General features: G+C 40.7%; 1 protein-coding gene across 2 annotated transcripts; it reads right to left on the reverse strand.

Moving 5' to 3' along the window:
• Nucleotides 1-2,685: 2,685 nt before the first annotated feature.
• On the reverse strand, nucleotides 2,686-26,398 carry tbl1x (transducin beta like 1 X-linked). 2 transcript variants are annotated; one of them, XM_024286130.2, is made up of 15 exons: nucleotides 25,615-26,398; nucleotides 9,564-9,668; nucleotides 9,114-9,259; nucleotides 8,783-9,002; nucleotides 8,095-8,227; nucleotides 7,855-7,996; nucleotides 7,687-7,750; nucleotides 7,466-7,563; nucleotides 7,206-7,266; nucleotides 5,240-5,361; nucleotides 5,099-5,173; nucleotides 4,897-5,024; nucleotides 3,359-3,524; nucleotides 3,187-3,288; nucleotides 2,686-3,115 (listed from the first exon to the last, which is right to left on the reverse strand). In XM_024286130.2, the coding sequence occupies exons 2-15, from the start codon at nucleotides 9,619-9,621 to the stop codon at nucleotides 3,089-3,091; spliced, it is 1,542 nt and encodes a 513-aa protein (XP_024141898.1). In that variant the 5' UTR covers nucleotides 9,622-9,668; nucleotides 25,615-26,398; the 3' UTR covers nucleotides 2,686-3,088. The 2 variants fall into 2 exon arrangements, with proteins under 2 accessions (XP_024141898.1, XP_024141897.1); XM_024286129.2 differs by having other exon boundaries at nucleotides 9,564-9,670; nucleotides 25,618-26,397.

Consider the following 26,398-nt stretch of genomic DNA (forward strand, 5'->3'; position numbering starts at 1 on the left):
TGTATACAGAGAGCTGGACCACTAATGTTCCAAACAGGAAGTTCCTGCTGGTTCCAAAATCCCAGTGACTTCTATTGAGAAATAACCAGCTACTCGGTCCCTATATTTATCTAAATCATTCTATAACTTCATGTTTTTCTTGATTATTCTTATTTTTTCTGTAGCGAAAGTTATAAATCGACCAATCAGATGGTACTACTAAAAACTATACAGCGAATTAGACACGCGCTCACTATTCTAATTATTATTAAACAGAAAATGTAACATCAGCGATTTCACAATTTCAGTAAAAGTATTTTATGACATTTATGAATCCATTATATTCTAAAGATTGTTTTATTTAAAAAAATACATATTTCTTGTTCAAACCCAATGCATTGTGGTCTAAATTCTCCAATGCAGACTATTTTTTTTCGCAGAGAATTCTGGGAAATTTCCAGGGCACAGAATTTTGAACTTTGTCCGAATTCCTCCCCCACTCACTAAGTAGTACAATGTGTTCACCTTTTTGTAGATCTGTATGAATCTATAATTCCAAAATGTAGTGCACTAAAATTTCCCAGAAGTCATAGCGAAAAGCTAGCGTTTATCATGGCCTTGGAATTGAAGATTTGGATGGCGGACAAAACGGCGAAGGCAGTATATAGTGAGTAGTGAAGGAATTCGGACTTAGCTGGATTCCCCTCGGCTCGCTTTCAAGTGGGAGGGGTGTGGCCTTCCAACGAGCTCACTCCTGATTGGTGAAAGTGGTTGCCACAGAAAGATTGACTTAGACTTATTTTCATCTTCTGGTTCCGAATTGACTGCATCCGTGTAGTAAAATAATCCCCATCAATTTTTTTATAAAGCTGGAATGAAGTCATCTTCAGTGGTGATGTCACACTTACTCTGTCCAGTTCTCATGTACAGTCAACGGTGAAAATATGAAGTTATTATTTCTTTCAAATCAAAAATGTTTGCCAAAAATAGTTTGTTTAAACAAATACATTGCATAGATTTTTTTTTATATCTTGTGGATGATTTGTCTTTTATTTTGTAGACGTTAGTCCTTTATTCCATCTTGTGTAAACAAAACAGGATCTGGGCACAAAAACTTTAATCCACTTTGTGCATAAAAAAAGACAACCTGAACCAGATAACTGAAAAATAGATTCAATAATCACATCAGATTAAAATAATTAAAGGGGACTCTAATGTTTTTTTAAATGTCACTTATTTGACAGAATAAGCGTGAAAAGAAAACACGACATTTACGTTTTTCTCCATAATGAGATTGTTTTGGAAAAAGCACTTTTGCCTTTCGCTGTGCTACACATTCAATAAGCTAGTTAGTCGTGATGTTTTTGTCTCAGCTTATATTGTTGTATTCATCTTTTTATGTCAAAATAAAAGACTTGTAGTTTTGTTGTCGAGTGGTAAATTAAAAAAGAGCACGTAAAGAATCAGAAGGCAGTTCTCTGATATCAAAATAGAGTCATTTATTTGAGACACTGAATGACTTCAAAGTTTTGCCTGGAAACAGGTGTGTGTGTGGGGGGGTGGGGGGGGGGGGGGTGTCGCTGCCACAGCACCCGTCCCAGAACCGGGCTTCTCCGCTCGCCAACCCGCAGCCCAATTATCAGTCTGACACAGACAATAAAGGCCCTCAGCAAATGAAAAATACAAACTGTGAGAAGTCAACGAACACTGATCAGAAGTCGACCTTTTTGAGGCGGGCAGGAGGAACAGTTCAAACATTGGACCTTCACTTTCATTGAAAATTTGCAGCATCCACTAATACGAAAAGTGCACTTCATGTTGCAGAGAACGAGTGAGATCTAGAAAAAGGCAAATGAAGTGAAGGTGGTTTCTAGTGTCTTCAGTCAGAACCCACAACACGGCCTGAGCTGCGGAGCTTCAGGAGCATCCATGGAGGCCGATCGTTTTACAATCATGAATCCTGAGCTGCATTCATCTACTACAAGCTGCAGGATCTGTTGAACTGAAGAGCTGCAGTTTGAGTTGAGGGAGATATAGAAAGCTGGACTTTCCGGGCTTCTCGCTTCGCAGTTCAGGCCTCCGATCAGCTAAAAAACATCAACTTTTTTTATTTTTTTGCATAAACGCCACCTTCTGGCCGCGATGGAATCTGACAGAAAAAGTGCCGAACAGGAACCACAGTGATGCAGCTGGAGCTGCAGGAACTCTCTGGGGGTTTGATCGCTCCCGTCTGCACACACTTTAAAAAAAGAAACTGTTGCACTGATGGATCCATAAACATAAGAGCTGATACGATGGAGTTCATAAAGAAACAGAGACATGCACTTTGATTAAAAAAAAGATGTGACAGCTTTAGCCGTAAAGACCCCCTATAGATGGCGATAAAGTGTACTGTATATAAACATATATACACAGTATATAAGTCTGTGTATTAATCTAATTTACATTTTTTTTTCTTTACATTCTTAAAATTTACATCCAAAAAAAGGGAGTTGGACTCTTTAAGCCACACTGTTCACACCTTTGTTTTCATCTCCATGTCCGGTGGACTGAGCAGGACACTTCACCACGATGGGGCTAGCGACCACCAGGCGGCGGCGACATTCAAAAACACCAGCAGCACCTCGCCGGAGCCCGGCCTCGGAGCCGCGTCCATCCCGTCGGCGGTTAATTCAGGAGAAGCGACGCCTCCTGTGAGGAATCGTAAACCCGCACCTCCCTCTCACCCAGTCCAACACCTGGCTCTCGTTACCACTCCTTCCTTTAGGAAAAGCCGTCTCATCTTTGCGTTTCCACGATAACAGCTGGACCCGCAGCGATCGCCGCACGTCTTCATTAGAGACCCGTTAATACTCGGACGCGCCCGGGGAGCCAAGGCCACTTTTTGGGGATTTTCTGAGCCAGTTTCCATCTCGCCTCAGACTTAATAGAAAACGAGCTGCATTGAACTCAGCTGTTGTTGGAGCCGCTGGCATCATCTGGTTCTACACCTGTGAGGGTTTCATTGGAGTCCACCTTTACAGCCCTTCCCCCGAGAGGAGGGGGGCGTTTGACGTCAGAAGAAGGCAATTTTCTGCACATTCGAGGATCCGTTCAAGTCTCAGGTCAGCTATTTTCGCAGGTCAAGAACACAAACCTGAAATGGAAAAGTATTTTAAGCCTCTGAGGCAACAAATGCTGAAGAATTTAATGGGGTTAATGGCTTACCGAGCCGTCTGAAGCACTGGCACCCACTTTATCTCCAGTGCTGTTCCAGCACACCTCGAAGATGCCCCCAGTCCCCCTGTAGCTGTGCACCAGCGCTCCCGTCTGCAGAGGCAACACAAGCTTTAACCACTTCAACCAGCCGAACGGCTGAGATCACAGAAAGGCCTCTTACCATGGTGTTCCAAATATGAACACACTTATCAAAGGAGCCGCTGGCCAGGTGCCTGCCGTCGGGGCTGAAAGCCACGCTGTAAACGGGCTCGCGGTGTTTGGTGAGCGTGTGAATGCACACGCCGCGCTCCACGTCCCACAGCCGCACCGTGGAGTCGAAGGACGCGCTGCGAGGGAGGACGAGTAAATGGATCACTTTTAGATTTCTTCAGCTTCGCTCAGAGCCTCAAGTCAAATATTGTATTTCAAGTCCCACTCCTTATATAGTTTTTCTATTTCTTGTCATTTCTTGCAGCTCGTCAGAAATATGATTCTGGGTTGTGGGCGGGGCTCCGCTAACATTCCATCAAGCCAGTCCATCACAACCCCGAGCTAACATTAGCATAGCAACACATATGGGAGCTAGCAGCTCAGACGAGGAAAGGTAAGGTGCCAACAGGTCTACTCGCGTGTCAGTGGACGCTTCAGAATTGAGCGGAACAGATGAGCTTTGGCCCGCTCGTCTTTATTTGGAGCATTTTCAAGCGTCCGGTTTTCATCTGCTCCTGATTTGAATTAAGAAATTCTCAGAAACGCAGTTTTAGTCGTAAATTCTTTTATATAGGTCCTCAACTATGAGAAAAATGCTACAAGAACAAGACAAAAACAAAAAAAATGACAATTTTCATTGGAGTAAATCTTTAACTTCCGTGTTGAAGCACATTTAAAAACAGGGCAGTTCACTATGTGACCACCAGGGGGGATAATCTTTATATTTCTAATTCATCTTTCATTGCAACGACTAAGAAGAGACATTTTACAACAATTTTTAAAGATTTGAAAACCCATTTTCCACTTTTTTACGAGAACTTGTATCCATAAGCCAATTTTAGCTTCTATTTGAAATAAAAACAGAGGATTGTGGGTAAGGAGGTTGATACATTTGACACCTAGATTCTTAGCTTTCCTTTTCTTTGTTTTTACCTTCTTTGTAGAACAAAGATGGCAACAACCAAATAGCTAAAATTCACTATCAAAACACCCAAACAAACTTACGAGTCACATGACCGCTCCCTTGAATGATCATTGGCTTAGCAGTAACTACATACAGTGGGGTACTAAACGTATTTGATTCTGCCAAAAATAAGCACCTGAAAAGATGAAAGATGTCTGTAATGTTCATCGAAAACCCATCCAGGAACTCTTCTTCAAATAAAACGGGTTTAAAATCTCTGAGGAGCAACGACTCACAGCTGAAGGAAAAGCTCAGGTTTGGAAAAAGCTTCACTGAAGGAATTCTAAAACACTGATTTCTGCTCGAGCAGAGACGCTTTTCCCTCCGCATGAAGCGCACTCAGGCATGCTGGGTTGTTGGGATGGGCGGTAAAATCTTATGGCATTTGCGTTGGATCATTGACATGTGTGAGCACATCTGGGTCAGGACGCGGGCCAAGCAGTAAATCTGGGGTTTCAGTCCAAACACATTAACATGTGCCTCAGCGCACAGGACCTGGACTCGTCTGAGCGGAGGAACTCGGCGCTGCAGGTCGGGTTTCCTACCTGGCGAGCATGATGTTGGAGTTGGGGTTATTTGTGCTGGGCCCTGTGGGACTCCACTTGATAGTGTAGATTTCTTTGCTGTGAGCCTGGAGGTCGTGGACGCAGGAATCCTGCTTCATGCTCCAGATCTGTGAGCGACAGAATGGAAATAAGTCGCCGTGTTCAACCGTCTGCGCCTGGCGTCCGCGTGGACCGCGCTCACCTTTAAGGTCATGTCGTCTGAGCAGGAGGCGAGCAGCATACCCGATGGATCCCACTTGATGGCGTTGACTTCATTCTGCAAAAACGCGGCTGGTTAGGAGAGCGTGGACTGGAACGAGGTCGGCGTGGAGACCGTGCTCACCGTGTGGCCCTGGAAGGTCTTGAGGGGCCGGTCGCTGCCCAGACGGCACACGTGGATGCACATGTCTGTGCTGCACGAGGCAAAGGTGGTGTTGTTCTGCCAGTCCACATCCAGCGCCGGAGCTGCGACGGATTCACACTCCGTCAGGACACAAGGACTCACAACAACACAAACGTCACTGCTTCACGCACAAAGACTCTACGCTGGTAAATGGTAAATTTTTAAGTTTGGTTTTAAGATTTAGACTAAAGCTGACTCATTCTAATAATTTTAAGTCTCATTTCTTTGAAAACAACTCGTGTTAGCTACTGAGAACCATCAGGAGTTCTATTTCTAAAATAAACCAGGAACTGAAGCAGAAAACTACAAAAAATTAGCTTTGGAAAAACTGAAATCTGAATATTTAGAGATCAAACTTGTTTAATATGTTCAAAACAAATTAAAATCTGACTTAAAATTACCAAAAAAATGTTTACAGTTGATGTCATAATCTTTGGGTTTTGGGGCTAAAAAAAATTGGAGTTTTGTTCTCAATTAGAAGCGTCGCAAAGACGAAGTTTCAAAAGCTTCAATGAAAGCTGCAGCTAAAACCGCAGGAATGAATGATCTTTTCTTTATGGTGCAAAAGCTTCAGACTCACAAATACGCTGCAAAATCTACCATTTAAATGCGACTTAAACCCCTCTCACTAGTGCAATCTGAATATTGTTTCTGTCATTTAAATGAAATCCAACAAGACAGAAACTAAACCAATGAGGAAATCTTAAACAAAACTCCTAAAGAAAATATTTATTCTACAGATGTGAGAACACAGGAGTATTTTGGAGAATTGAGAGGTTAAATGTTGGTCTACATTTGATGTCGATTGATTCGATTGGTTCAGTTAAAAAAAAGTTTCATTGAGATGGTCCAAAAGTCCTGATATTCAACCATACACCCGTCTTGAGTTTGACTGATAGACAGCCTGTAAGGAGCAGCCATATCAACCAAGTCAGGATTAGAGTTTTCATTTCCTTATTGTTTCAAAGTTTTTCCTAAAACAACACTTCACGTGTTTTTTTTTTCTCTACTTGTGTTAAAATTTTCCTTGCTTTTATTTTTGTAAACTTACAGAACCAAACCAAATAGTTAAAAGGAAAAACTACTAAAACATAAAATCCAACCCACATTTCAAATTTGAGATTAAAACTTTATTTCTAGTCTAAAAAAAACGTTATTAAACCTCAAAATAACTTTATTATTTGAGCTAAAACAATATTTTATTTTCTTAATTAATATTTCTACTACTGTATTTTCCAGAGTAAAAGTCTGAGTTTTTTTTTAGTTTAGCCAGGGGTGTGATTTATACTCCAGAGTGACTTGTTTGTGTGTGGTTTTTTTTAGACATAAATAGGCTCATACATTTGTTATTTTCCCAGTAAACATGGTTGTCTTGTAGCAGCTGTTTCCTCTAATAACCCCTAGAGGGCGCTGGATTTGAAGTATTTGCTACTGACAGTGGTAGAAGAAGAAACATGGAAGAGAATCTGATTGTTTTCCTCTTAAACTTTGATATTTTTCTTATACACTTCAAAGGATTATTATTTTGTTTTTATTTTTTTACTTATTTCTTAGTTACACTGGGCTTTGTGGATTTGTTCGAAAACGTCAGACTTTTTTCCCCAAAGTACGACTTGTACTCCAGGCTTTTCTTCTTCTTGATTAGACATTTTTAATGGTCTAATCAATACAGTTATATCTCCAAATATGGTATACTTTGATAATATCAAAATCTTCTTCATTTTAGATTAAGGTTTTCTACAAAATAATCCAAATATGACATTTAGGACTTTTTTTGCCATAACAAAATACACTCAAACTGGTTTTAATCTCAACAGGTAAAAAAAGTTTGTTTGTTCTTTAAAGTTAAAGCTTCAGTTTGAGAAGCTACAACAATGAAAGTAAAAGATCTTATTGCTTCACTCACCAGAGTGGAAAGGGAACTGCTGCTTGGCCTCCCCGGTGTGCGCGTCCCAAATGATTGTCGTCTGGAAGATCAAAAAAGGTCATTTCAACATGAGAACAACATTTCCCATCATGCATCAGCTTCTTGATGTAATGAGGTGAAATTTAGTCTTCTATTAAAGAATTGATCAAATTATGGTAGAATTTGCTCTGCAGTTTATGGACAAATCGTTTCTATTTAAGGAGAACGTCAAATGATTGAAGAGAACATGAAAGGATTACCTTATCCACACCCGCGCTGAGGATAGAGTTTCCCTTCTTGTTCCACTTCAGTGCAAATATGGGTCCTTTGTGCTGCCCCAGAGTGCTGGCCAGATTTCCTAATGAGTTAAAATCAAATCCCACAACTTTATTAAGCATGTTCTAAAACTAAACTGATGTGTTATCCACCAAAAGAATGATGACCAGGGAAGAGGAGGGTGCGACAATGATGGATGACATACCGTCCTTGGTCCATATCCTGGCAAATCCATCATATGAACCCGTAGCCAGCAGCGTCCCGTCGCTCTGATGGACGGAAGCAAAACATCTCTGTAACTCGTCTGTCCTCAGCTGAGAAGTCTGTTTACTACCAGTTAGAGGAAGAGCGATGAGATGACGCCAAAGCTCACATTCCAGTCCAGTGAGGTGACGTCTTTGTTGCTGGGGACGTCCTGGCCGCCCTCTCTGATGCAGTGGCGCAGCACCAGCTGGGTGGAGTTGGAGTTGGAGTTCTCGTTGAGGTTCCAGATGCGGGCGGTGGAGTCGCCCGAGCTGAACGGCGAACACAGGATGGAGGTCAAACTCTTCCAATTTGAATAGTTGAAAATATTCAGAATCTAATGCACAGAAACAAAAACGTTGAGACCCACCCGGAGGCCAACAGATCGCTGACGGGGTTCCAGGCACAGATAAAGACTTCAGACTCGTGGCCTCGCAGCACCGTGGCTTTACTGGCTGGTATCTCTATATCTACATCCGTCTCCATAGGCTCCCTGTGGTTATCTGAGGAGAGTGTACGCCATTAGAGCTGCTCCGTAATCGTCAAAACCAAGATTCCAGATTGCAACGAGAACATGATCTGCTAAATATGAACAGATACATTAATTACTGGGATTTCAGTGTCTACAGAATTAAAATCATTATATTTGAGTTTCGGCGTCAACTCTACACATTTCCTTTGACCTCAACATCCTCCTCCTGCTGCCATCTGATTAAATTCTTATAAGGAAGTGCGGAAAAACAAACATCTACTCCTTGTTCTCTATGTCTGTTCGTCCATCTGATCTGCCCGTCTCTGATTTCACCGACAAAAGAACTGGACAGCTTCTTGTTTTCATGATTGATAAATGACGGAGCTGTTTAGGTCTAAAGAGGAAAACCGCACAATTATTTTGAATTTAACCCATAAAAAGGGTAATATGAGGGATGTGCCTCAGACCAAGTGGACCACAGAACACATTTCTGATGTTTTCTGTTAAGTAAAAAATTACACTTTTTTGGATTTTACAGAAGAGTTCTGCTCTGATTCACTTTATTCCACCAGAAAACTGGACCTACTCATGGCGTGAGTGCCGTTCTCCTCTCCGTTTACGGTGGCTTCTCCGTTCTTTGGTGCATTTGGCTGGTTCCCAGAAGTGGAAGCTGCAGTGGTGCATGCAGCCTGTTGCTGGGCGAGTTTGTCGCGGAAAGCCTGCTGCCGCGTTTGCACCACATCGGGCATCACGGCGTCGATGAGCGACAGCGACTCGATGGGCCGACCGTCAAAGACCGTCCCGTCCTGTAACGAGTCGTTTGTAATTAGTGACAGTACGGGGCAGCTTTCCTCCAAGTTTCTGACATTTGAAAACTTAAGATTTAATGTTAAAATAGATTTGTCTTGAATCTTCACCTCATTAATGCTGATCTCTGCCTCCACATACTGAAGGCCTTTCTGCAGGATGGATATGAGGGCTGCAGGGGGCACTAGTGTTCCGTTGATGTTGGACTGGCTGATGTGGCTCTCGATGCCAAATGTGAACGCTGAGTGGGAGAAACCTGAAGACAAAACAGCAGATGTGCACAAACACAACACAAATGTTCAAGAGAACAAGCCTCGTCTGACCCAAATAAAGCTCAACGCCGCGTTGCATAACAAGTATGACATTTCACACTTTGGAAAGGATGCAGAGTCAGTGTGAAGGACAGTCTGTCACTTTTATAAACAAAAATAAAGCAGCACTGTGGACTTGTTGGAGCTCATCAAATGCAGCATTTAGGGGAGTTTTTATTCTATCAAAGGAAATTTACCGTTAAGATTAATAAACAGAATAAATGAGTATATAAATGAGAGAAAACTAACCTGATTCTTGGAGGTATCTGTAAACCAGGAAATTCACCTCGTCACTGGTTATACTCATCTTAGCCCAATGAAGGGGGGGGGTCTGCTGGAAGGATGAGCTCACTCCTGAAACAAAAACAATGTTTTAATTACACTTCAGGTTTGCAGGCTGGCATCCAGCTCACACTCAGGTTTATTTTTGACTTGCGTGGCATTTAAAAAACAAAACACCGGCTGTCGGTTCTGCAGACCAACAGTGTTTTTCGGCTCTCCGTCTACCGCTTTAGTGATGCCTGCTGCTAATTAACCCAACTGTTGGTTGTTACCAAACCTCCATCTTTTAGAAAGTCCTCTGGCTTAATGAGGCTGTCTGTGTTAATCCAGCCTCTCCTGTGAACTCGGATGAGCTCCCTCATAATGACCTAGTTACCACTTTTAGTTGATGTAAAATCAGAAAAGACTGCATGAAACGAGGCGGTCGACAGGAGAACACTGCACATGCAAACGCGCCCCGCTCCCTCCAGGAAGTTAAAGAGCAGGCATTTACAGGCGTGGTGTCAGGTATGAAGGCTGCATAGCTGTCCAGGCCCACGCAACGTTCTCTGTGGTGCCATAGCAACAAGAGAAACGGAGTAAAGAAGACAGAGAATGGCACTGTCCCAATTACAAACCGGCGTTCGGCCAAGGAGGCTGAACACGTTACTCAGCATGAATTATTCACTCTTTCACTCTCTGGTTCTATCAAAGGGAATCCACCTCGACTGAACTGTAGCTCCCACGGAGGACCTGCATGACACCCCCAGCAGCTGGTGCAGTGTGAAAACTCCAGACTCTTTTCTTCAGTTTCGAGTGATTATCAGTCGGATTATGAATTTCCCTTCCACCGCAGACGAGCCTCTGAAACCCGTTTCCACCACAGTCAGCATGTTTCTCTTTGGCTAATTGGCGTCCATGTGGGACTAGGAAGGGCTGACCACATCAAAGCGAGGCAGCCGCGGCGCGCAGGACAGTTACAGCTACATACCAAACGACTGGAAATGGAAGCAACAGGCAGCCTGGAGGGGCTCAGCCCCCATGCACGAGGGCAGCAACAGCCGTTCCTCCTACCTACCAGGACACCATCAATGACACAACTCCCCCACTGATGAACAAACAATGGAAACCAAACACTGAGCCAAGCTCTGCCACACTTCCAGTTTACTCACTGAAGTGATGAGCAGATCACTGCAAAATCCAGCTTCCCAAACTCCTGAAACGTGATCTCATTTAACCAGAAAACCGATGCTAAAATGACTGGAAAGTGGGAGTAATTACATTTTGTCCATTTCTAAAATAAGCGTTTAAAAAAGAACCGCATTAACTCAAAAACTAGCACATAAAATCTGGACCGTAGGAGCGACTATTTCACTGGGAGAAAAAAGAAAATCCACACAGGCAATATTTTGCAGGCGACCTGCATGCCCCACAAAGCATGTCATCCTCATGGCTCAGGTTGCTATAGTAATGGGAATCATGTCACAGTCTAAAGGTAAACAAGGTCCACAGCTTGAAATCAACAAACAGCTTTACTGCAACTCAACAAAATGCCAGAAGCAGAGCCGTTCCTGAAAACTGAAAACCAGAAACTGGGTATTTTCTTCAAAATAAACCCTTCTTTTTACTGTTAAAGCTTTAACACAATTTATACAACAAATACTGGAGACTTTCCAGAATATATTACAATATGTTTGCAGTGGTTACAGCATTTACAGGACAATCCTTAGTATTATCAAGAACTGATGTACACGACAGGAGAAACGAAAGACATTAGTTAAGACTAATCCAAAGACATAATGGGTCAATGATGAGAAACCCTGCAGGGAATATGGCTCTCATTAAGAGTTTACTGCACTTTTGGGACAATTACTTAACAATAGCTGCAGCACACAGCAGGATCACAGGGCAGGCTTAAGGTGGAGTAGAGCTCAACGTGAACGACCTTTTTTACCGATTCAACTGCAGGATACATTCAAGGTGGAATCAAGTCAAATATATTGTTTAAATTGGTTTAGAAATGCATGTTTTGTATGTGGAGAGGACCAAACTGTTGGCAGGACAAACATCTGCTGGTTTGGAGGTGGTCCCACCACACACCCACCACACAAGGAAGAACAAAAAATAAATAAACTAGTCATGCCTGTGTTATATCACCGATTTTACCAAAAAATACCCATCTCTTTTTTCCCCTAATTTACAGGTAAAAAACCTGCATGGAGCACGCAGGTTGCCCACATTTAATGTCTGAATTGTAGATTGCTCGATGAACCTGTAGACAGAAAATATAAGGAGCATTGCATAATACCATTAACCGTATGTCATAAGTGTGTGCAAACTCCATTATCCTTACAAATACTTCACAATGCACTTACAACATGCACAACAGTGGTACGTTTGGTTTTCATGACATTTACAGTGGCCATGTGAGCCTCAAGATAACTGCAAGGCACACATGCACTCTCCTTAACCCTTGTTCTATCCTATGGGGCCCAGATGACCCCACCTTTACATTGATGTGTGATCCCTCCCGTGACAAAGGTGGACAAAGGTAGACAGACACCAGCGAAGATTTAAAAAAATCTTTGGGAAAAAAAACATTCAAGACTCTGTCTTGTGGGGTCCCAATGACCCTACTTTTAATGTAAACATGCCTAGAATACCACAAGGGTTACGATGAAACCGCTCCTGTGTACAATCTTCCATGAGCCCAAACAACTTGAAAACCCAGAGGTCAATCCCCAATATGGATCCATGTGACCAACGCTTTTACACAACTGCTAAGAAAGACCAACGATGTATTCAGACTGGAAAAGTTCCTCGGTCTGACAAGAGTCCACTTAATTTACTCTGAGTTTGGTCTGTATTCAGACTGCCTTCAACTAGACGTTTAAATTTCCAACCAAAGCTTGTAAACAAAGGCATGCGACTAAATATCTCTTCAGTCATTGGCCAGGATTTACAAGGGCGGGGCAAAGCAACGAGAGAAGGAAAATGGAAACCCAACGCTTTCCAATCTTTGTCTGGATAGTTCACTTATTAAAACTTCTTATTTCAATTATCAATTTTGAATGTCTGTATCAAGGTCAAGTAGAACACTTTTTATTGCTACTTTGGTACATGCTGCAAGGTGATTGCTGACCGTTTATGATATAGCGGTGAAGCAACGTGTATTACATTAAAAGATGTTCTAATCGTGGCTACACGTTTGTCTGCGGCTCTCTGTTTACATCATGTAAAGACCGGCTACGGTGGCCGTTTTGGTCCAGTTGTTCCACTCCAACAACAAAGCCTTTTCAGGCCGAGTCCAATTGGAAACGTACCAAGACCAACTCAAAATATAGATCAGAGAGCGGTTCCAGACCAGGGTCCACTTGGGTGTATTCAGACTGAATATTTGTTCTGGATTATCAAGGAAAACTAACTGATTTACTTTAAGGGAACCAAATGTGTCCAGTGTGAACACACCCTAAAACTCTAAGGCTGTGTGCAGAATCCCACATTCCTCCTTTTTGTGTTTGTTTTTCATTGAGTTTTGTGTAGTGCAGACTCCAGTGAGCTCAAACCAACTCTACTGCATTCTATTACCAATAAATAAAATTGCTTCATTTTAGTTAGCTAGAATCACGATTTCAATGTCCAAAATCACCATAGAAACAGACCATGTAAAAACACTGAAATAAAGACATCTTCACGTTCAGATTTGGTATGTAGGCAATGATGGGGGAGGGGAAGAAACAATATATGAAACTAAATGAAACATTTTTCCTGAAATAGAGCCAGAAATGACTTATTTTTCTCCATTTTAAAGCATCCTTCATAAAGAACTTGATTCTATAATCAGTATTGTATCTGAAGGGTTCGTCTTTGCTACTAGAACTCCCTTCACCGGCGGTTAAACTGAGCTGGTGGTTTAAACTTTCCCGTCCTGTAAATCGTGTGAAATCCATTCAGATCTCCGAACGTTTAATGCATCAACAAAAGGACCAAATAACTCAACAAGCAGCCGCCTCCTACACATGTAGGTTTGAAAACAATGCTGTTAAAAAACCGGCATACCACAGCCCCCATTTTCTCCTGAACGGTCACCCCCTAACAGATGTGCAAACAAGACTTGGAAACAGCAGCCATTTTCTCTTGAACTGCACTGCTGAGTAAAACCCGCCTTTGAAGCTTCTGGCTGCAGACTGGGGGGGTGGGAGAAAGTGGGGGAGGGGAAACCAAGAGGGGGGGTGAAGAGGAGATTATAATAATTTCAACATAGGTAATCCCAACATTCTTGGGTAGCTCCATGTCCTGGTTTTTCTGATCCTGGTGTTTCCATGACCGGACTGGGCTGATCTGTCGCTGCTTGCCTCAGATTCGGTGAGTCAATGAGACTCAATGTAGGTCAGAAAACTGTGGGGGAGGCTCGCGCTCAGTTGAGGAAACACTTCTACAGTTTCTTTCGGGTGGCAGCGCTCGGTCTGAAACAGGGGTGGGGAGCTGCACCCAGATGACAGAGTGGCGGGTTTCTGCTGCAACCCACACCCGCTCATTAACATCCCTTTAAAGGATAATAACTCGCATGAGAAAATATCTGCTGATGTAATCCTCTGGAATGAAAACCTGGCAGATGCAAGCTCTTTACAGCTAATAGTCAGACACTTAGGGACAAAGCGGGAATGATGGGCAATCTTTTTATAGTTAACAAAATCTTAAATAAAGGTTATCTTGTAAAGAGGATTTAAACCTAAAGTTTTATTTATGTTTCAGATCTAATAAAATGCTTTGACAGAGCTCAACTTTCATTACAAAACAATTATTCTGTTTTTGAAAAGACACTTTAGATAGGCTACGTTCACACCACCCTCGGCACCATGCGTTCCAATGAAAAGTGTATGTAAACGTGCGTTTCCCTGTTCTAAACTCCCGTGTTTCTACAACCATTTTTAGACTCAAACTTTGACCAAAGCAGGGACTCAGATTTGGTAGCGATGTACGGATGGCATCCTGCAGGAGAAATTATGAATTGCGGTTTGTTCCCGGCCACCAAGTCTCGCATAAATCGGAATAGAGCTGTGAAAGAAAAAGCCTGGAATGAGAGATTTACATTCCCTCGACATTTCATACCAAGACTCTTCCAAGTGTAGGTGAACATGCACTAGTAAACAAAAAGAAAAGCATCGCTAGCATGCGTTCAAGTAGCTTCATACTCAATTGAAGAATTTCTTCAAAGAAAAGAAAGTTGGGTTTTTAATGTTTTTACGAAGTTCTTGTGGTATTTTTAATGTATAATTCAATTTGAGTATTTTATTATTCCAATCGTAATTCAAGAGCAGAAGATAAAAAGCTTTGTCCTAGAAAACGACACAGGTCTTTTTGACCACTGCAAAGGCTTTAAAATAGTTTAGGAGACATGTTTTTGATCTCTGTAAAAATGCAAAACTTGTTTTTCCAACAGTTTAGAAGTTTTTAGTTTGGCAGACAGTCCGGAAGGAAGTATATTTAAAATTGAAACCAAAGAAAATTTGCATTTTCAAACACTGCTGAAGGGAGTTTCATTCATCACTGACCCATTTCATGTGTTTTTGGCAACAGTTTGTGTCAGTACTGTTGCAGACTTGTAGAAAAACATTTTGCTTTCACACTGTACTTTTCAGAGGACTGTCTGCCTGAACGTCACAAACTTACAATATTTGCTCATTCGAGGACAGAATTGTTAGAAACAAACACCAACAATGAGGTGAAAAAAATATCTGCAAGGAAAAAGAAAACCTGTAGTCATTGTGATCACAGAGACACAACAAACTAAAATATGTAACTTGAATAAGTTCCTCCACTTCACGCCCCACCCATAACAAAAATCTGCCAACAAGACACTTTATTTTTAGATTCACACTTCTTCATATTTGTGGTTTGTCTTACCTCCAATCTCATACTCCCCAGTAGTAATGAACAAGTTCATTTTTAAACATTCACATTAATCGCTTCCTTCTGAAACCAGTGGCCATTTGATGAACTGCAACATTTGGTAGAGTTGGCTTTAGATTTAGGAATAGAATGAGCCTAAATTGGAATTCTAGTCCAGAGCAAATATCCCAGAAGCAAATTTTACCATTTGATGACAAAAAAAAGCAAACGAGTAACATTTATTAAAAAAAAAAAAAAAAAATCAGCAAAAACTATAGCGGTTAAAATGTTCAGAGTCAATCATTTTAAAACAACTCAACTACAAACAGAATCATCTTATAAAAAGCTGCACAATCACAATAAGTCGTACCTTGGCGTTTGTGTTGCACATTCAAACAAGTCTCTTTTTGTAGTACTGGCCCAGCTCTTGCAGCTAAATGCATCCAGAAACTCCCAAGAAACAAGTCACACACAAATGTCAAAATGTCAAATCTCTAACAGGTCTAATTGGATCTGCGAGTCTACACCAGCAGCGTAGAAAAGAACAACAATGTCCTCTCTTTCCATGTGCAACTGAGCAGAAAGGCAGACTGAAACTGCAGCACTCCCACCTTGAAAAAGCTGTTCATGGGACTAATGGACAAAAAGAATCCCTCACTCTCAACATTACTGCCTTCATCAATCAGTTAAAGCAGTAAGAGTTGTTCAATCTCCTTTTATATCATCTTCTACTTTGATTAAAACATACCTAGAAATGTGAGAGAACAGAATGTGACATTTATGCAGAGGGAAAGGCATCTTATGTCACAGCTAATACACGAGTGCAGCTTTTTTCTAAACAAGCTTCGAGTTTCAACCTTTACCAGCAGGAAATCCTGTGAGGTTGCTCACTGGGTTAGGCAACCTTTCGGCAGTTCGTTGGTTGGTTGATAGCTCAGATAACAACCTTGAGAGACACAATGCCCTTGGGCAGGACATTTTCCTCCATAAGAAATGCTGTCACTCACTTTGGATAAAAGGGCCTAATAAATAAATAAATAAATGTCCAGTTACAACTACCGTATTTTTCAGACTATAAGTCACAGATGCAACATAAAGAAGAAAAAAAAAATCATATTCAAGTTGCACGCACTTTTGGGAGAAATTTATTTAATAAAATATGAGGTCAAGAACAAATCCTGAATCATGTTGAAAGACAAACCATATTAATGGAATGAATGACAGTAAAATCCACGTTTCTCTACCGTAACTGTATCCAAGCTTCATGAAACATAGGAGGAGTTGAATAAATGTCTAGTATTTTAACCCAACATATGAACAATTGTTGAGAAAACTATAGAATAAAGAACATGCCAACAAGTCAACTCTTTAAATCACTTTAAAAATCACTAAATGTGTTGAATTTGTCATTGCACCAACAGCTGCATGAATGGAGGTGGTACTACCCATTACGAGCAACCCAAAATACACAAAAATCCCTTTTTTCTTGTGTCTACTTTCCCTCTGATGCACTGAAGTAAACCACATCAGGGTTCACATGCAAGCAAAGCAAACCCTAAATGATCAGTTGATGATGGATCACTGGCTCAGCCCGCACCAGAGTTTAGAGGAGCATTTGCACCTGCCAAACAAAGAGGACTATTTGAAGAAACAAGCTCTGGGGTAGACCAAACATCTCTGGTCTGGAAGAACCCCAAGTTTAATCAAGGAAACCTTGGGAAGATTTGTTTGTGACAAACGGCAAGCCGATGTTAACATGAAATGAAAATGACTGCTGTTAGTACTTTCCACTCAGCCTAATTCGTACTTCAGCCAGTAATGATGTGGTCTGAATGTTAGATGATCCTGAATGTGGAACACCATTGTGCATTTATGTAATCATAAAGACAGATTGTTTATTCAGAAAGAAAGTCAAATTATTACAAATATTAATAATCTGACTAAGAAAACGTTTCACGATTGGTACACAAGGAACAATCCTCTGTATTATTACAGTACTGTGTTTATCAATTAAGTAAAAACTGTCCATAAAACAGTAGAGGTGGCCTTAATCTCCATAAATTAAGGAAACAACTAGAAAAAAATTAACATAAATGTACATTTTCTCAGAGAAACACTTCAGCTGGAGGTCTTATTTTAGATTGTATGAGGTAAGAAACAAAAAAATAATAAGAATCTCTGCCAAAGGAACTGTGTGTTCTTGACATTGCAAGTGAAGACAATTTTTCTCCAAGGTGAGAACTGCACAAATAAGCTGTAATCACTGAGACACCAGAGTGGATAAGTGTTGCCATGGCGACTAGAACATCTTGCCTTTTTTTTTTTTTGTCAACAGCTGCTCATGCCACCTTGAATACCCCTCTGTTCCCGTAATGCTTTCCTACAGCTGACATCAGGGCAGCGTAGAAGGTCTTCATCCCTCCACCGTTTCTATATGCTGCGTTTACGCTATGTGACACTTCAGCCACACACTGAAGGGCTTCCTGTCACGGAGAGTGCGTGTCCGCCTCCACACTGGCCGTTTAACAGCCCAGCGCACACAAATGGGAAACGTTTAGGGTCGTTTCCTTTTTTCCTCTGTTAACCAGATTTGAGCAGCCGCTGCACAGTCGGCTGATCAGGCGTTCAATCCCCAGCTCTGCCACACGCTGAACTCTCTTTAGGCAAAACCCACATTGGCCCTGAGGTGTGACTGCAAAGACAAAGAGATGCATACTCCATCTACATGCATCCATTATCAGATTATTTTACAAATGCATGCAACACAAAAAGAACTAAAAGTCTTGAATTGAATACAAAACTTTTACTTTAAAGGTCTTACTTACTTAAATATAAATATGGATAATTGCAAAAAAAGTTTAAAAAAAAAGGACCTATAATGCATCATTACAGTCATTTTGCATTTAAGTGCATCTTTAGTGCAAAGCAAAAATTGAATCTAAATTAAACAAATTTAAGTGAAAGCGATTTCCTTGCCTTTCTTGCATATTTATTAGAAAAACTTGCTTATTGTAACTGAACTTTCAACCGACTTTGGCTTCAAAATCCCTTCAAGACATAAAAAAAAATTGAAAAAGAATCCAAGGCTCCTGTGCATTTTTGTGCTTTAAATTTACTTAAAAACTACGATTACAATGTTTCAAAATCGTTATAAAGTGGCTTTACCTTTTTTTCCTGATTTTTCTCTTATATAAAACAGAAATATCCACACAAAAACAGGAAAAACAAGATTTTAAAAAAGCCCTTTCCTTATAAAAATCCTTTTTTTAAAGTATAAATGTATATTTTTTTACAATAAATTGCAAACAAAAACAAAATTGTGACAAATTGTTAACATCGACAGAGTTTTTAAACAAGTCAACTGGGAAAAAAAAGGATAAACATTATGTATAACTGGCTCCTTACATCATGAGTTCTAAAACCTTCAAGCTCAAATATGAAGAAATCAAAATCTGAATATGAGAAGCCCCCCACTTTTTCAGACATCATTTTCATCAGAAGTCAGAAAAAGCTTATTTTTCCTGTTATTCATGTTTACATGTTTGGAAGCACACATGCTGAACTGAACAGACCAGCATCAGGTCAGTAAAGCTGCAGTGTGTTTCATTGTAAGGCTATTTTTAGAGGCATTTTTAAAAAGGTGTTTAGAGTTTCTATGAAATCAGTGACATGGTAAGCCTTTGTGTGACTGCATTGATCTGAGCGTATAAAAACAATGAGAACACTCAGGAGATCTGATGTGAACTTCTACTTTTGGTGGACAGACATTGATATGCCTTACGTTGAGTGAGAAACCTTGGTAACACAGGTGGGAGAGGAAAAAAAAAGGCAGAGGCTGCTGACCATCTGCTTCTCTACCGAGGCTGACACTGAGCATGCTCAAAAGGTCGATGCCCTTTTAACCTTTGGACTAAATGTATAGTGCCAAAACCATTTCTAACAGTCTCCGAACATATTTTGTTTTCATTGAGGCCTCCCTATTTGCTATCTTACATGTTAGCCAATGGGACCGGGAGACACATGATGCGCCTGATAATAAATGCAACTAAACAGTGGCTTTTCTGTGCAACATAAATTCACTGACCTTCAAAAACAAAGATTTCTCTGTCTGTCTCATGGATTTCATAAACAGCCTTCTATGTAATCTAGAGGTCTGTTTCCCACTAAAGCCACATGAAAACCAGAAGCAGACGGGATTGTGAATGTACATACGCCGCACGTGCCGCAGCATTGTTTGCAAGCCCGGCGTGTGCTCGATCCATTTCAACACCTGAGCCGAGGAGAACATTATGATCGACCACGGCGGACAAACGCTGGACAAAAATTGCGAGCAGGGATGAAAGCACACGTACTTGCACGGCAAAGGGAAGAACACGGCTGCACCAAAGAGTGAATAAGATGAGTAACAAAAGGACCATCACCAAACACAGCCAGTTCTCAACTGATTACAGCTTTGCAGCTCTTTGAGCTTTCAAAATAAAAGAGCTTCAATCACACCATTTTTTGAAACCTATTTTTTATGAACAAGTAAGAATGGTCAAAAACCTGAGATATATTTTTCCATATCTCGAAAATGCAAGTTTAGAATGAAGAGTTAAAAATGTGAACGTGACAAGATATGCTCACACTGCCTCCAACAAACACGTTAAAAACTCAGTTTGCTGGATTTTTAAAATTTAGACTCGTGACCAAAAGAGTACCACAAAAACCAGAATCCTTACAAACGCTGGAAACATTAGCTTAAATAAGCGTTATATTGGCGCTTTCCAATATCGTTATTACTTTCTGCCAATCAATGGGTGGCTAAGGCGGCTCCGCCCCAACTGTTCTGTTCTAATTTTCAATGGACCTACAATCAATGAAGGGGGTACCGGTACAGTTCGGTGCCGTTTAATGGGTCCATTTTACAATGGAAACGCTCAAAATACCGAACAGTACCGGACCGCTCAGTGGAAACGAAGCTTTCATCACCAGAGTTAAAGGAATGGAACCACCATCCGTTCATCAAATTCTCGTTAAAAGGTTCTTTATGAAACACTCAGAACAATCCAGACATTTTTGAGAAAACACTGGAACCCAAAAAAAAAATGTTTGCACTTTGAAAAGAGGCAAACTGCAGAAAATATCACAGTAAAGCCTTTAAGCAGAATTCTACATATGTCTTATGGATATGTACCGTTAGTTAAAAAGAATGTCCATAACAGAAAGTTCATTTTTGTTTGGCATTATCAGAAAGAGTCTATAAAATTCCTAACCATCTACTAGAAGATCAGGAGGAGCAGTAAAGATTCTTCATAACACGCTTGACATTTGGACCAGGAGGAGACGAGGCTCTGAGGTCCCTCGTTTGTGTTGACGTATAGACTAGAAGTTATAATAAAATATATTGTCCTTAACTTGTACTGTATGTGCAGAGAACAAAGGATCTGTGACGAAGGTGAAGCACACACCAAAACAACAGGTTCACGTGTCAAAGCTATGATTGATAACCGCTTTTACTTCATTCTGGAGCAGACGCTCTGAGATCCATTCAGGAATTTCAGCTTCTCGCTCTAAGAACAAAGAAAATGAAAGTGTTGAAGAAATATTTAGGATTTGAGCTCTGTAACAAACAACAAACTCTTGAAGAAAAGCATTCGTTCTCTGCATATTATTGGATGGAGGAGATCACGTCTTGTGTGGAAGATCCCATTAAAGATGAAGAAATCTGGCACATTGGCACAGTCAGGATGGTAGCCATTACTTCTGCATAAATGCACAGGTTGACACTGAAACTGGGGATAGCCCAACCAATCAGAGCTAACCTAAATATTCTTACATTTGGTAAATATGTGCCACAGAGAATTATTTTTTAAAGAGAAAGCTGAGACTAACAAATCTTCCAGAATACTTTAAGAAATAATTTGTATTATAACACTAAAACTCAGGGGGTTCTTTTAACAAAAAGCTCCTCTAATGAATGGGTAAGTAATATTTGAAGCTTAATCTACCACAAACACATCAATAAAACTATACATATAAATATATTCCAAACGGCTGGTCTCGAGGGGTAGCTACATTCGATGAAACGCTCCTGCAGACATCTCACTACCTCATGAGAAGAGCAGGAACTGGGTTAAACAGATGCAACCAGCAGGTGTGTGAATGAGGCCAGTGGTTGTTCCTGCACAGCATTAGAAACTCTGGCCGCATAACTCAGGTGTGTAAGACTAAAGAGGATAAAGAAGAACTCGTCTAACCTTCTACTCGACTTCCAAAACAACGTGATCTCATGACAATGAACAGAAATAGCGCACCTCAACATCACCGCCAGCAGATTCTGTATCTCATAGTCATGCATTATAAAGATAAGGCGTGTTCTCACACAACGGGTTCCCATACTTCCCGGCCACGCCTTGTTAACCTGAGGCCACATGAGAACATGCCGTTCTATACGACGGAATATTTTCTAGCAGTTGATTCAGACGAGCTCTACGCCAAATAAATCAACCAATACAGGAATATTATAGCTGCTCTGTGTGGGAGGTATGACTACATTATGTGAAAAGAAGGCAAAGGAGCTCGAACTGAATTGGATTTCCATGCAGTTTTAGAGTGAAACTTTCTTCACGGCTTCATGTAAAACATTATGATTTGGATTGAGAATAAACATAACCTGTCATATGCGATAAATACTTTGACCTTAAGTTCCCATTCTGAACAAACCCTCACAGAAATCTGTGATCACGACAACAGTTGTAAAGCTAGATCCTTTTCATCTATATAGGATCATTTTCTTTAATGGAGTAATTTGTCTCCTTTCAGCTGTTGTCGTTTTGTTCACTATTACAAAAGCAACCATGACAGATTGTTTCTTTTGTTTCTGTTTAGCCTTAAACTGTAAAGTGATACTTCTGTGAGGATTCTGTTTAATTCTGGAGCAATACCATTTCTCACAGTCAACAAGGAGAGTGAAAACTTGTCACAATGTTGGAATAAAATACATGTGGATACAATAAATCCAATGTTTTTTAAATCTCAAAGTTGAGTAGAGTCGGATTGATGATTTCCTTTAACAATCCTTGAAAGCTTTTCTTCTAGCTCACATAATTACGGGTAAAATGTGTGTCTTATGCTGCAGAATATTAGCTTCACAGACGCTGACGTTGTTCACAAAAATCAATCCTTCAAATCCCACAAAGATGGACCCTCTTTGCGAAAGTCAAAGCCCAGGCCCAAAACAATAACTGGGAGAAAAGATAATGGCCCTGAGAACACAGAAACTTCAGAGGTTTCCCACTTTGGCACGCATTACTTGCACAACTTCCTGAACAGTCATCTGCCTGTAATCTCCATGCAACTTCCTTCTACACGCACATATAAAGAACAATTGCGCCAAAGCGATGTCTTTTTCAACATAATCTTTCCATCAGATGCTGGCAGTGCGTATAAGCGGTCAAACGGATTTTTGAAACTAAAAAAAGCAGTGCACAAAAACAGATTTTAACAGAACAAATCGGACTAAAGACAACAGACTGCGGTGCAGAGAAATTGTAAATCACTTATATGGGTTAATTCGAACGCAATGACAGGAACCTGAGAAACTGTTTCACCAAACGATAAACAGCGTGCCCCAAATTTAGATTGTAATCAAATGCATCACTACAGCCTTCAAACAGACAGTACTTGTATGGGTGTAATTTCAGAGTAGCTGGTACTTTGCCAGGGGGGCTGGTAGCTCAAGAACGCAGCACGTCTCCTCTGAAAGAACGCCTCACCTCTCCCATCGTCTATCATAAATAAATACCGCTGCAGAAATATTTGGAGATATGCTGCACCACAAGTCTGATAAAGGCTTTCTCATGGTCTTTCGTGGCCTACTTATCCATTTCTGCCTGGAACAAAACGCTGCATTTGCTTCCATCTCAGTCCACAGTGTGGGTTTGGAAGAAATCAATACAAAGCGAAGAGGCTAAGCTGTCACTTGAATGGCTTCTGAGTATTTAAATATTGTGGGTTGTTCCATTTTCTTTTGTGACCAGAAATCATACACAAGAGGGAAACTGAATGTTGGGAGTTGCTAAATAAACAATGTTTAAACCAACAAAAGGGTAAAATTGCTTAGAAAAAAATGAAGCAACAAAACCTTACACAACCTGAAAGTCTGAATTGTAGTAAATTGCATAAGCAAAGCAATAAAGGTTGTCCTGCTAGTCATTAACTCGTCCTCTAACAACAGCTTCCGTTTGAGCAGCAGACCATAGTCCAGTCAGTAAAACCTCCAGTTAATAGTCCGATTATGATAAAAATCTGTTACAGTTTCTTCAAGATATGCAAAAGTCTTAATGAAACTTGACCTTGTCAAAGAAAAAAAACTGACCAGTTATTACTACTAACCAATGAATGGAAAAGCCAAGAAAAAAATTTACATAATTTTTGGAGTATAACTCCCGTCTGGCATAGTTTGCAGAGAGCACAACTTATACTCGGGTACGACTTGTGTAATTTTTTTAAATAAATAGCAACAACCACTGAAGGCTATTGGTAGAGAAGAGTACATATATTCAGTTTTTTTATTGGTATCTATTACATCATTTTGATTTAGCTTTCAAAATGAAATGTTGGTTCCATATATTAGTAAATACATTTCTCCCAAAAGTGCGACTTATACTCCGAAGAAGAAAAAAACAGTAACTGGTCAGTGTTGAACCAGAACTGAAGTGTTCACATGTTCATCCTAGCATTGACAACGTACGTTCAAGCGACCACTTCCAATAAAGTCAATGTAAATGTGTGTTTGGGACTTCCGTGTTCAAAGCGCTAGAGTACACGGCTCGGGCTCTATGCACAAAACGCCATTAAACGCGTGTTGAACTTTGGTACTGACGTATATTTATTCATGGAACCATTTAAAAAATGACCATGTATGAGAAATTAATAATTGTGGTTTGTGCCCAACTGGAAGCACCAAGTCTTCCATACATCAGAATGGAGCTGTGAAAGAAAAGGTCTGAAGCAAGATTTTCTAGATTTGCATCAACCTTCTTTTCTCGTGAGTATATGTCCTAGTGTCAGGCAGCAACAGTCCAGTGTAAACACTAGAAAAGAAAAACTATGGGTGTGCCAAAATACTGATATTACGATATTAAGTCCTGTGATTGATGGGTTCTCACCAAGTATTGATCTTTTATTTCCATTTAAAGAGACTGTAAAACATATTTGTCATCCTTTGGTGAGATGTTCCTTTGAAAATAGGAGCGTTTCAAGACTGGAACACGGACTATTTGATCCGTGGTCCACGACGAGGCGTAGCTGAGCCTCAAACGCAGCAAAAAAAGAAAGCTAGTTCATGGTTTACAATTAATTAGTTAATTGTTTTAATTGGCCGCATTTCTAACGCTTCCTGTTATGTAGTGATTACCTTGATTTTGTCAGCGTAGAAACAATCTCATAACTAAATATTAAAGATTATCAGTTATGTAGTTCACACACACATACACAAAAAAAAAAACTCAATAGAAACACAAATGTTCAATAACTTTCCATAAAGTGATGCTTTCTTCAAAAGCAAACAATGAAAAGCTGAGTCAAACATTTCCTTTAACACCTTAAATGCTTCACTATACACCATTTCCTGTCTGAGGCTCTTCAGTACTTCATCATAAATGGGCTTTCCTATGCATGTGTCCATAGTTACAGCCTAGCATTGTGGTTATACAATAACAAGAAGTGTCCACTAGAACTGTACGCTTCCCCTCCCCCACGCATGCGCTTCCGAACTCAGTGTAAATATGAATATCACTCATTTAGAACAGCTCAAATGTAGATTTAACTGTGCAACTTTGTTTATTTAAGGGTTTTAGAGTGTTACTGAGAGTAAACTTAAGGTGGAATTTCCCCAAGTCAAATAAATTAAATGTAATCTAAAAAATAAAAGCTTTTAAACTTAGTGCTTTTGTAGCTATCTTAACACAGAACGCAGTTTGTTGTGTGTAAAAACAGGTAAATGAACCTTTCTGGAGGGAGGGGGGTTCAGCACACGTGTGGAGTGAGCTGCCATTGAATCAGCCCAGTCATTTCTCAAAGTCATTATCCTCTTTGCATGAATCCAAAAAACAATAAAGAAACGAGGCTGAGTGCAGCGCCGGGAGCCTTCGTGGGGGCTTACCTTTTTTACCGTGGGGGTGAACTCGTGGTGTCCGCCACCTCTTCCTCAAGGCGGAGGGGGGGACCTCCAACTTCAGCACGCCAGCAAAGACTTTCCTCCCATTTTGATGGTCGTCATATTTTCAAGTTACTACAGCGGACCGCGCCACTCACCGTCGGCTAATTTTTGCCGACGGAAAAGAGAAAAAAACAAAAAAGAAGAAGAAGAAGAAGAAGTGCTGGCCCGGCCGGACGCGCGCGCGGGGGGACGGTGAAGTTTGGTGGTGTCGGGCTGGAGTTTCAGCGTTCACTGAGGGCAGCAGATACAGACGCGGCAGCACAGACGCAGACTCGCAGGGAGGTGGGGGGGTGAAGGTTGGCTGACCTTAAACCTGAATATTGAAGGGAGGACTCACCGCATACGGGTTAATTAGAGAGTTAATTACACCGTTTGTTGCTAGCTGCCCTAATTAGCTTAAAAGCTAAAAATGCCAGCCGTTAAAAAGCACACAAAGATTTTGGGGCGCTTAAACAGCTTTCCTCCCTCTACTTAATTTTATCCCCTCCAAAAAAAAATAAAATTAAAAAAATAATAATTTAAACCTAATTCTAGATAAATATCTCAAATGGGACGCAGTATGTGATGGTTTCCTTCAGTCTAAGTAGCCCACAGTGCTGCGTACAGTTCAGCATGTTGCTCTAAAGCGCCTCCCCTCCCCCACGCGCCACTCTTTTTCGCCTGCCTGGTCACACGGTGGTTGATTAATTCTCCTTTCGCCTTGCTCAGTCATTCAGATTTGGAAAGT

This window comes from Oryzias melastigma, linkage group LG21 (assembly GCF_002922805.2).
Source record: "Oryzias melastigma strain HK-1 linkage group LG21, ASM292280v2, whole genome shotgun sequence".
NCBI classification, from domain to species: domain Eukaryota; kingdom Metazoa; phylum Chordata; class Actinopteri; order Beloniformes; family Adrianichthyidae; genus Oryzias; species Oryzias melastigma.

Bases quoted from the DNA above. Each gene is read 5' to 3' on its own strand.
- tbl1x (XM_024286130.2), bottom strand. From the start codon at position 9,621: ATGAGTATAACCAGTGACGAGGTGAATTTCCTGGTTTACAGATACCTC. The intron at 7,564-7,686 runs GTATGTCATCCA...TTAACTCATTAG, and splicing joins CAGGATATGGACCAAGGACG to GAAATCTGGCCAGCACTCTG. The intron at 5,362-7,205 runs GTGAGTGAAGCA...AATCCGTCGCAG, and splicing joins GCAGTTCCCTTTCCACTCTG to CTCCGGCGCTGGATGTGGAC.